Source organism: Bufo gargarizans, chromosome 1, assembly GCF_014858855.1.
Source record: "Bufo gargarizans isolate SCDJY-AF-19 chromosome 1, ASM1485885v1, whole genome shotgun sequence".
Lineage (NCBI taxonomy): Eukaryota > Metazoa > Chordata > Amphibia > Anura > Bufonidae > Bufo > Bufo gargarizans.
The window spans coordinates 276,977,614-276,989,985 of NC_058080.1; the positions used below are offsets into that span (position 1 = coordinate 276,977,614).

At 46.7% G+C, this 12,372-nt stretch overlaps 1 protein-coding gene across 2 annotated transcripts in view; it reads right to left on the reverse strand.

The window, feature by feature from the left end:
- AFF1 (AF4/FMR2 family member 1) overlaps positions 1–10,678 on the reverse strand; it is a 139,489-nt gene extending 128,811 nt beyond the window's left edge. For both annotated transcript variants that reach the window (XM_044303751.1, XM_044303744.1), the window contains exon 1: positions 10,476–10,678. In XM_044303751.1, coding sequence (XP_044159686.1) covers positions 10,476–10,492 — 17 coding nt within the window. In that variant the 5' untranslated portion in view covers positions 10,493–10,678. The remainder of the gene's footprint in view (positions 1–10,475) is intronic.
- Positions 10,679–12,372: the final 1,694 nt, after the last annotated feature.

Here is a 12,372-nt window from a genome sequence, read left to right on the forward strand (position 1 = left end):
GGTACGGGGGGGGTATGCACCTGGAGGTTGTAAATGCAGATTGCGAGAGCTGTCTGCCGCCTACCTCATCACTCGAACGCGCGGGCATCAAAGCTGAGGAGCACATTGCTTCATCCTAGCGAGAGATATTACAGAATATTTGGGGCCTCTTTCTAGTGAATTGCCCTGTTTACATATCATAAAAAGGCATCATTAAATGATCAGCGTCTGTGTCTTATGGCTCAATACGCATAATTCATGTTTATTGGCAGGTCCGCTTACTTGGTGGCCAGCACTGCGGTCTCCAAATGGCCACTGATGGAGGGTCATGTGAACAATTATCAACCAGCACTCCCTTCACTTACACTGCGGATGGACTGTGCATGCGCCTGTTCCCCTGTCTGCATTGGAAGTAAATTAACTCCAATGATGGAAGTGACTGGTCACATGAACCAAAGTTTAACGGAGGCCTGTGACAGACGCCAAAGAGTGGCTTCTATCACCAACACGCTGTAATGGCCTCCGTTAAAGATATATACGTTTCTCTACTAGACTAATGGGGATGGTATATGGATATATGCCAGCAATACGAGAGCAAAAAGGACACTCAATATAACTAATGGAGCCCTATGGACACGTTTAGGGCACAAACCAAAATGAAATTTAAGAAAAATAAAATGTGAATGGGGCCAGATACCTCTATCATGCAAACAAAAGTCAACCAGCACAGGTGCCATGCTAGTGATCACATTATAATCCCTATATCTACTGGTTAAACATGCAAAACACTAAAAAGCACAAAACATGAGTTCAGCGAGGCAGCTTCTGCATGTTTTCATGGAAAACAAGCCCCATTTTCAAGGATATGCTTCCCTTCGGCTCAAGGACAGGTCTTAATATAGTAGTTCTGCAATGTAAGCAACAGATGTTGCAAAACACGTTCTCAAGAGGAAAAAAATAAATAAATCAGCAATTAAAAACCTATAATGCAACTAGAAATTCTGTAGTATCAACACAATGCAAACACAAAAAAAATATCTTAAAACTCCCGACAGGACTGGAAATCCAGCACATACTATTTTCTCCTAATGTAGGCTTTTAGGATATTTTAGACTTGTCATAGAATTGAAAATGGTGATTGCAGTAAGAAGCTGCATCTACTGCACAGAGCTGTAGTCCGGCAGGGGTACTCTGAAACACCTCATCTTATACTGAGGACAGGCCATGAAATCCTGGAATACCCTAAAGGGGGTTATACCATGATTAGTGTGAAGAAGAAGAAAAAAAAAAAAAAAAAAAAGGCACATGACAATCTATAACAAACCTAGAACCAGCTCTGTACCTCATGTGGATCAGATTCCCTTTAATTGCTCTGCTAGATTTATATCAAACTGGTGGCTCAAGGGGAGTGTCTTGTTGCAGCTCAGGGGTGTGTCCCTTCTACTGCAGCTCTCTCCCTATAACAGCTCAGGAGCCAGTTGAAGGATAAAACTGAGCATGTGCGGCCATCTAACTGAACAGGTCAAAGAAATAAGAGGAAAAAAAACAAACAGCAGGTGGCGCTATACAGATGCATTTTATTGAATAATTGGTTTGAAAAATGTAGAATGTTTTGTAACACAACCCCTTTAAAGGGAGTCTGTCACCACAATTTGCCCTTATAGACCACTTACATAGCACTGTAGCATAACTATAGATCAGTCAAATGGTACCTTTTGTCTTTTTGTTTGAATGCAACAGGCTGGGGAGGGGTTATGTGAGAAGGCAGAGCGGCCTGGGCACTGACAGCCCGAACGCCGCCCCTGGGCACTTGCGAGCCCTCATTTACATATGAATAATACTCAGTTTTTGCCACTGGTGAACATTCAAACAAAAAGACAAAAAGGTACCATTTGACTGATCTATAGTTATGCTACCGTGCTATGCAAGTGGTCTATAAGGGCAAATTGTGGTGACAGACTCTTTAACTTTTACCCATGAGGTCTCAACTTGATGATGTCATTTTTGGATGTACAGTATTATGTGCCTATGTGCAGTTTGCATGCTTGACAAAGGCTACGTGTGACAAAATGCCTCATCTACTGGATTAACCTCACGCCATTTGATTTCACTGGATACATGTGCGGTCTTCCCTTCTTTAACCTTGTATCCTTTTCATGGGTGATATGGACTTAAGGGAAACCTGTCAGCATGAAATCTGCAGGCAGCATGTTCTAGAGCAGGAGGAGCTGAGCAGACTGATCTATAGTCTTATGGGAGACGATTCAGTATAACTTGTAAGTCATACATTTGTATCTCTGCTTTTTCTGAGTTCAGTAGTACATGGGGCCATCCTAACAGTGAATGGAGCATGCGCTATTTAAAGGGGTTAGCCACACTGAGCACACTTACCTGGTTCTGGATGCCGGTTTTCTCCCGGATTGCTCACGCTGATGCTAGTGTTTTGCGAACCCCCTGTTTGCTGTCCTCAACACAGGCACAGCGGCCACACGGTTGTCTGAATGGGGCCTGAAACTATAAATCAGTCTGCTCAGCTCTCTGCTGTAAAGCATGCTGCCTGCAAGGTGCCAGGTGCACACCAACTGCTATACGGACTTCTGTCTACATATACTGTGAGGTCATCTGAAACCACTGGTTTACCATCTCATGCGTATGGTGATGTCTCCACTCTCACCAACAGGAGATGACAGGGCAAAAAAGGGTCAGGCATAATGCCCATTCCTTTTGTTCTCCAGGGAAATAGCAGCTACCACTGGCTGCTCCTGCTATGTCACTGCGGATCATCGATCAAACCCTTTGACAAAGTTTTGTTACATACGGCCTACTAAATATCTATAGGAGGCAATGACCCGTAGGCTTGATTTCTCCTACAGAAGCACTTAGCCTACAGTACACAATGGGCTATTATGGAGGGCCATTGGTTTGCTTATTTATTCCAATGGAGAGGTATCTGCTGAACAAACACCCTGCAATATTTTGGCAGTCGCTCAACTAACATAACTCAGGCTTAGCGTCAATGCCTGCAGGACCATGGTGGTAGATGATGTCTCAGGGTCTGCCCCGTAATCATGTCATGCTACCAAGTAAGCAAGGCCCAATACATTTACTTTTTGTGTGCCCTGTATTTTACGTTAGCTTGGACAGCCTACTTCAGCAGTTTTCTACTTGGAGAGAATAGGAATTTTCCATGCCACGGCCTGAGTCTTTGGCAGCTTCGGTTATTGCTGAGATAAGTATATGAAGTCAGGTTTTTATGTCCAAGACTAAATGTACAGGGTGATAAACGGCAGGGACTGACCAAACCTCCAGCCCCATTTCTTCAGTCTGTTTAAAGGGGTATTGACCACTGGATAGGAGAGAACGGTTGGATCAGAGGGGGTCTGACAAGAGGTAACCTATTCGCATGCACACCACCACTCCATCCATCAGGATGACATGGGCCCCCAGTTCTGATGATCAGTGGGGGTCAGATCCCCAGCAATCGTACATTTATCATTGCGTTGTAACAACATTTTTTCCCATCGGAACACTAGACTTGCACCCAACGCACCAACCTACCCGTCTTCAATAGCTCCCACACTTATCGTCTAAGGTGAATGCCCTTTCATGTATATCTGCTACGTATTTTCATCAGCATCTTCTGCTTGGCTACTTTTAGCTGTGTTCCAGGCTCATCTAGAATTCAGTAGATGCATCTTAAGGCCCATTTACATGGGGTGACGGAGCAGACAATTATCAAGAAGTTTGTTCACGATAATTCCTTGTCAGAGGAGGCGAGAGCCACATTTACATGCAGCAACCATGTCCGCTGTATAGGGATGCTCTTCCTCATACAGATTCCTTGGGAGGGAATTCCTCATTCCCCTCACACCAGTGTTTGACTTTTTTTTTCCGCCACTTGCGCAGAAATGATAAAACTGCTTTTCAGATGATAACATCCATCATCCATTTGGCAAAGTTACTTTCACATCAGCGTTTTGCAGAGGATCCCAAAACCGGGGCAAAATGCTTTCGTATTGTCCCCGTTGACAAGCAGAACAAACCAGATCGGGGCGCATTCTGTTCCAGTTTGTTTAGTATTTTGACTGAACACCAAACTGCTGCAAGTTGCGGTTTTGTATCCAGTCTGCGAATACAACTGGATCCGGACAAAACGGATGCATCCGGATGTATTAAATCAGGGATGCTCAACCTGCGGCCCTCCACTTGTTGTAAAACTACAACTCCCACCATGCCCTGTCGTAAGCTGTCCAGGCATGCTGGGAGTTGTAGCCAATATGAAAGTAGCCTAAAACTGCTCGTTGTTAAATTTCATGAACACAAATTGTGTATCCTTATCATTATGTGTAGAGTGATCATAACAGTGCGCAAATTCAGATACGGTGCACAGAATATCAAGAGCCATGCATGTGGGAGCAGCCCCCGCAAAATTCAAGACTTCAGCTACATTAGCTCTACATACTGACTCAGTGCCGTCATCTGGCGGATCGGACTGGTATGATCAGACAGTGAATTTGCAGCACAATCTGCATGTATCTGTCACTCCATATATGACTGCTACACTACAAAAAGTCTCCATATATAAAAGCATGTGTCTTTCCTACATGGCCAACTGGATGAAGGCGTCTTCTTAGGACCCAAGATTGAGATGACCAAATGATAAACATTGGACCCTTTAATAAGCTAAAGCCACAAATGTTACACCACGGTGGTAAACACAAGGACGTCTGCCAAGGTCTTGCAGCAGGAAGTCCATGTGGTTTGCAGTTTGGGTACAAAATTGCCGGATTTGGTGGCCATATTTCTGACCACAGGCAGAAGTAAAAAATAGAAAGGCTCCTCTTAAAAATCCATGTCTCTGTCTGGTTTTATGCTTTTCGTCTGTATATATATTAAAGCTGTGAATGAAGATAAGATACGCAAGTTAACCCTGGCTCTAAAGCATGTTATAGCCAAAGGAGGATCATTACTGTACCTCTACGGGGTCTGAATCCAACCAAGGAACACAGCTGCAGAGCACATGTGGGTGTCTGTGTGGGCTTCTCCCGGATACGCCACTTTTTGGATAACATTTGAAGCGAATTAACAGTCAATAACTTCTTTTCCATACTTGCTAGGCATTTATTAGCAGATAATAAAACATTCTTCTATTCCAGCGTGCTGCCACATGAGTGTCCCCATGATGTGTACCACCTATCCCAGTGATGGCGAACCGTTTAGAGCCCGAGTGCCCAAACTGCAACCTAAAACCCACTTATTTATCGCAAAGTGCCAACATGGCAATTTACCCTGAATACCAACATAGTATATCTTCCACATACTTTATCATGTAGCTGTAATAGCCTGCCTACATTCTATGCGCTGCCTGTGCTGGCAGGAAAAGTCTAAGGCATATTGGTACACCACAGACTTTATCCAGGGTGCGGGTGCCCACAGAGAGGGCTCCGAGTGTCGCCTCTGGCACCCGTGCCATAGCCACCACTGACCTATCCAGTGTCCACAATTAGCCTATCAAGACCAGAAGCTCTGCCTCTGAGCAGTCACTGAGCAGGCGCTGCTTTGAAGTCAAAGCCCTTGCTCTGCTAATTGGGGCACAGGCAGGGAATTATCAGGGCCAGACTAAATGTCCGTCCCTGTCAATCTAGGGGCATGCCCGTCACAGATGAAGTCGTGCTGATGAATAACTCATTTGCATATGATTCAGAGGAATTTTAACAGCCCGAAAAGTGGGAAAAGAGAAGGTGCTTGTCACATATGCTTTACTTATTTTGAAGGGAAACTTTGGAATCAAACACCTGAGGGTGTGGTCCCACGGCGCGGTCATGTGGCATTCGGAACACGGATGTGCTGCGATCAAGAACCACGCAGTTAAACGGGTCGCACTGGGTCCTAATTATACTAATAAGACCACACTGTTTAAGCCAGTCTGCATCGTTAATGGCCGTGAGGTATTGAAGGTTCTTGATCGCAGCATGGCCACATCAGAAGCACCACATGATCGCACCACGTAGAAATTTAGTGCATGACCACATTATTGTAAATATCAGGTGAGTGTCTCATAGTTATTATATTATCTAAGGATCTGAACAATCAGCGGGACGTACAAAATATCAAAGTTTAAAGAGGTCATCTCACCACCAAACTACTTTTAGCTATGGTCCTGAGAGTGTTTACATGAAGGCCCCTCACCTGATCACCAGTGCTCCGTTCACGCGTAGAGGGTCCCGTCCCCGTTGCTTCCGGTTCCCTGTGGAGCAGAAGTGTGACATCCCGGCCGTGGACATGTCCCCCTGCTAATATCCGCTTGCCTCAAGCAGCACACAGGGTAGATGGTATAGGCCAGTTATGGCTAACCTTGGGACTCCAGCTGTGGTAAAACTACAACTCCCAAGATGCCCCCCTTGCTTGGCTGCTCCCAGAACTGTATAGAAATAGATGGAGCATGCTGGGAGTCGTAGTTTCACCATAGCTGGAGTGCCAAGGTTAGCCATCACTGGTATAGGCCGACTGCTTCCTATATATAGCAGAGGCTATATCCTGCTCCATGGTAGTCACAGGATCAGAGGCAAAAACTGATTACTCACTGAGGACAATCACAACTGCATAACAGACAGCAATTATTCTGTTTAGAGCAGGCATGTCCAAACTGCGGCCCTCCAGCTGTTGCAAAACTACAACTCCCAGCATGCCTGTATAGCCTACAGCTATTAGGGCATGCTGGGAGTTGTAGTTTTGCAACAGCTGGAGGGCCGCAGTTTGGACAAGCCTGGTTTAGGGCATTTAGATTTGTCTATACCTTCGAGTGAGTTCACACTTCACACGGCTAAAATCTGCCACGGAAAATGGGTGGTTTCCGATTTTCCGCTGCTGAATCCACATTCAATGGTAGCAGAGCTTTATCAGTAGCCAATCTGAAAACTGTTGAAAAGTGACACGTTACCGCTTAGAAGCCGATTTGATGGTGGATTCCACAGAAGTCGATATGGAAGCAGAAAAACCCAAACCAAAAAACGTTGACCCGTTTTCAGCTGTGGATTTTTAGCAGTGTGAACATACCCTTAAAGATATGCTTGCAGAATGTATGGAAAAAAAAATAATAATAATAAATAATAATATCTGTTGACATCTATACTGTAACCAACTTTTAAGTCTGTTTTTTTTTTTTTTTTTTTTTAATTCGTTCGCAAAGAAAAGATTGCAAGTTCATAGGAAACCAAAGTTGTCCCATTTGGGCAACCCCTGTCAATATGCCATATTAGGACATATGGACATTACGGAGGGTGGTCACCGGCTATGGACCTCCCTCTATTAGCCAGAAGCTCTCGCTCTGGAGGTCTCCCTATGACCGTGAAGCACATGGTGGAGGTTTCCGGGCCCTATCAGTAGATCTCTGCATTCCTGAATGCTGTAGTGCCCAGGTCAGCTGAACTACAATACCAGACTGGTACTCATATACCCACTGAATATGCAAAAAATAAATTAAAATTAAAATAAAAAACACTGAGAGACAGTCTGTTTCTTGGAGGTTTAGAACAATATGCAGAGGTCTACACTGCAACTACTGAAATCTGACTTCTCAAAAATCGGTTCTCTGACGTGCCCTTTTGGGCTGCTTCACCTAAATCAGGCAGACAGTGATCGCTGCGTCTATTCCAGGAACCCCTGCGTCTGATCACCCTGCTGCAGATTTCCAAATGAACACATGCCACTATTCTGGAGCACATGCCTTATATCCTACAGTTTTCAAACCAGCACCTGGGTCTGAATACTTTTGTATTTATATGTAATTAAAAAGTTTGCAAAGCCACAGAGTTATTCAATAAAATGTGTCTGTGTAGCGCCACCTGCTGTTTGCTTTTTTTCTTATTTCTATGACCTGCTCACTGAGATGGCCGCACATGCTCAGTTTCATCCTTCAACTGGCTCCTGAGCTGGGATAGGGAGAGCATGGACACGCCCCCTTAGCTGCAGCAGAAAAAACACTCCCACTGAGCTGGGATAGGGAGAGCATGGACACGCCCCCTTAGCTGCAGCAGAGAAGACATGCCCTTTGAGCTGTGATAGGGAGAGCATGGACACGCCCCCTTAGCTGCAGCAGAGAAGACACTCCCTTTGAGCTGTGATAGGGAGAGCATGGACACGCCCCCTTAGCTGCAGCAGAGAAGACACTCCCTTTGAGCTGCCAGTTTGACATCAATCTAGCAGAGCATTGAATGGGGAGATCTCTGGATCCATGTGAGGCACAGGGCTGTCATGTACATCAATCATGGGACAACCCCTTTAAGTGCTTGAGGTATTTCTACCTCCTCCGTTGACCACGTGTCACAACTGTGCTACAAAGTAAGCCACTCAATAGCTGCTGTAAGGTTACACAAGTGTCTACCATCCATCTGGGGCACCGCTAGGCCATGTGCACATGGTGCATAATAGAAATGGAGTTTCCATGCAGATTTTTGCCTGGGGAAAACGTGCAGCCTGATCCAGTACGAGCCAAGTAGATAACATTTTTATACTCTCATGGTGCGGACATTCTCCCTGTGGTGCAGACTCTGAAATCAGCAGCAGGTCAATTGCTTGTGCAGCAAACACTGAGAACTGGCGCCGATCAGAATCAAAATCTTTTACAAAATCTACAAGTGAATGTGTGGAAAATTCGCAAAAACTACACTTCCATCCGCATGTACCCTTAAAGGGGCATCTCTGGGAATAACGATTTTTTTATTTATTTTTTTGGAAGCGCCCCCAGCCTGCCTGCCCACCGTTCCAGTTTGGCTGAACATATGTATGCATACAATTTGGAGGGGGGCCAAAAGCCACTGGCAGACAATTCCAGCAGTGTCGAACGTATGGGGCGAAAATATTCACTTCACCTGATCCTTCTCTCCATCTTCTGTCAGGAAGAGTAGGGAGCTCCCCATATCAGCAGAACACGCCGTTCGGTCATATGGTGGTCCTAAGTCGGCAGGATGTGTAGTCGCTGCAGTAATCAGACGGTAAGTATCCATACGCCCACTCACACTCATCTACGCTCGAGTACTGGTGACCCGAGGTGCTGATGCTCATGAGCACATTGTGCAGGGCCACTCTTCGGCTACGCAGTGAAGCACTGTGCGACACCTATCACACCCAGTGCCATTTATTTTTATTTATATATTTATTTTATTTTTAGCAATTTGCCTCGGGTACCCATCAGCGCTTTAATCATTTCTGCCCCATAGTTCTGCATAGGGGCCCAAAACATTTTTTTAAAAATCGGAACGGACACAGAAAAAAAATGCGTTTGTGTTGTCCTTTTGGCAGGTACTACCCACCGGGAGCACCTGCCATTATGAAGCTGTTCTGACCTAGTTCACTAGCCATCCGAATGTGGCCATGTCACTCAGATCCTAACGCTTAGCCTCCCGACACTCCAGCTGTTGTGAAACTACAACTCCCATCATGCATACTTCCTCTGCTCTTCTCAGAACTCCCACAGAAATGAATGGCGCAGGTTGGGAATTGTAGTTTCACAACAGCTGGACCGCCACAGGTTGCTGACCCCTGCTCTGACCAGAAGTGCAGTCCACCCAGGCCTCCTGGCAGAGCTTTTTAAGCTAGAAATTCTTTCAGGCGGCTTTTGGCACTGACGGATAGGCCCAAGCTGCACGACTGACCAGGGTACCGTGCCATCTGGCCAACTTTTCTGGTAACCTCAAATGGCCATTAAAGTTTCTAGGTCATTGGATGGGGGGAGGGGAGGTCACCAGGGACATTAGAAAAGGCCGAGAGCTGCTAGCTCTATAAAAGGCAGCATATAGGTAACTGCTGGGTCAGCAAACCTCTCGCTGGCCACAGCCTGGAAATACGGAGCGCACGGCGAAGGACTGCCCAGTGTCAGGGGCCTCTACTGCAGATGGTTTATGACATTTCATCCATAAACTCTATGGAATAATACCGCCAAATGGTTACCAAGCCCCTAGAACTAATCCCTTTAAGAACGTGCCAAGCACTGTAAGCCCCTGCCTGTTTTCTGGATCATGGGGCACAGGGGGCAGATGGGAGAAGTAAGGAGGACGTTTTTAAACATTTGCTTTCAAGTTGTAAAAAGTGCATTAAAAGGTAAAGTTTTGCCCAAAACAAGTAATAAGTGTTTCCAGCAAGCCTGCATGGACATAATGGGGATGACTGAGCAGGACACCAGCAATGGCCCTGTTCACACTAGAAGCCGAGAGGACGTTTTTCTACAAGCAACTGGCTGGAGCCAAGTAACCAGGAGCTGAGAGGTTAATTCGCAGTCACCCACCTGCTTGTCATATGTCAGGCTTCAGGTTATGACAAGCAGGACACCCAAGAGTTAACAGAAGCGCCCCCCTCCCCCCACATAGAAGCTACAGACAGCCACCTCTGCCCGCTCCCTATAATGAAATGAATGGAGCCGGGAAGGGTTAATGACACCCCTCATTACAGGCTGGTCGTGACGTAGACAGGTCGCCGCTGCAAATAACACTGGTCCCTACCTGGACTGGGCAGCCATAGCGAAGTTTCTCACACCAGGCGTCCGGTGTCCATGAGGTGTTGCCTATGTCCCTCCCAGGCTCCGGCTGTAACGACGCGTGCCCACTCGCAGCGCTCCTCCGGTCACATTCTGGTAGCTGTGGGAGTCCAGCGCTAGCCCAGCCACCGAGTACTCGCAAGTCTCTCCCCGCAGCAGCGCTCGTCCCCACCGAGCCCCGCCCACCAAACGCTCTAGGCCACGCCCACCCGCGAGGGGGCGTGTGTTGTTTTTTATAAAACTCGGAATTGGATTTCCCGCCCCGTCTGGGGTAAACCACTTGTTTGGGGGGGGGGGGGGGGATCGATTAGAAGGGGGAGAATAAATAAGACGTAAACGGTGGTTTCTTAATTGGGAGCGCAAAAAATAGTTTCGGTTCTCCCGTACCGTATGGTGCAGAGTTGTCAAATGGAGTCGCGAGGTGATTGGACAGGAAGGATGATAAGGGGCGGGTGCGAAGCGCGAATGTGGCCAATGGCGGAGGAGCTTGGCTCCCAGCTGGCGAGGGCTGAGCTCGGGACGTTGGGGAATAGTCAGTAATTGCGGTGGTTGCCAGGCGCCCACATTACTCCTCCTGGCAATTGTACAGAGCTCTGCAGATTACACACCTAGGGGCACTGTTATCACGAGCAGGCAGACATTGCCTCAAGGGCAGATAGGCACCGAAAACAAGGGTCTCTGCCAAGTGCGTCCCGCGCTGCCCCTGTGAGCTAACCGCAGTGTACAGGGGCACACACAGCGTTATTTTAGAAAAACGTCACTGCTTTTTTTAGGTGCAGTTAAAAGTCTTTGATATTTCCCCTCCTTTTTAGTCCTGTTTTGACTTTGGCAAAAAAATACAAATAGCTTGTCACGAAAAAAACAAACGTGGGGTCCATTTGCAAAACACCAGTTTTCTGACGTACAAAAGATGCTTTTTTTTAAGCAAACATCATTTTGTGTAGTTTGCTGATGTTAAAAAAAAAAAATATATAAAAATGGACGGAGCTAAGTAGAAGGGCGCGGGGACACAAGACATTTATGGGCATTATGCCCAAAAATGATGACGTAAGGCCTCCTGCACACGACCGCAATTCACAGGGAACCGTTTCGCGTTCATTCCTCATCAAGGATGCGGACCCATTCACTTCAATGGGTCCACAAATCCGGAGATACTACGGAGTGCTTCCGTGGGGTACCGTCCCGTACTTCCGTTCAGGAAAAAGATAGAACATGTCCTATCTTTTTGTGGGAACGGCCGGAACGCGGACCCATTAAAGTGAATTGGTCCGCAATCCGCTGCGGCTGCCCCGCGGTCGCTGTTCGTGCATTGCGGGCCGCAGCACGGCCACTGTGCGCACACGTTCGTGGTCAGTTTGTGGAGCACAGACGGTACAAAGAAGCAACAGATTTAGGGCTCATGCAAACCACCGTATGTATTTTGCGGTCCGCAAAGACAGATCCGCAAAAAATAAGGATGAGCATTCAGTATTTTGCGGTCCGGAACTGTATAAAAAAAATACTGAAATGTGAACAGACACATTTAAATCAATGGGTACGTGTGCTGTCCGCAGAAAATGAAGACAGCACACATCAGTGAAAAATGGAAATGTGACCGAGGCCTTAGGGCTCATGAACATGTGCGCCCCATGCTGCGGACCACACATAGCGGTGCACCAGCTGCTGTTTTCAGATATAAACCCATTCCCTTGAATGGGTCTGCGATCCGCAACATTCAGTCCACACCGCAAAAAAATAGAATGCATTCTATTTTTTTGCGGTACGGAGGCACGGACAGAAATCCGTAGTGATTCCGCTCCGTGCCTCCGCACCGCTCTGTACCTTGTGGATTGCGGATCCATTCTGTTTGCATGCCGCGGCAC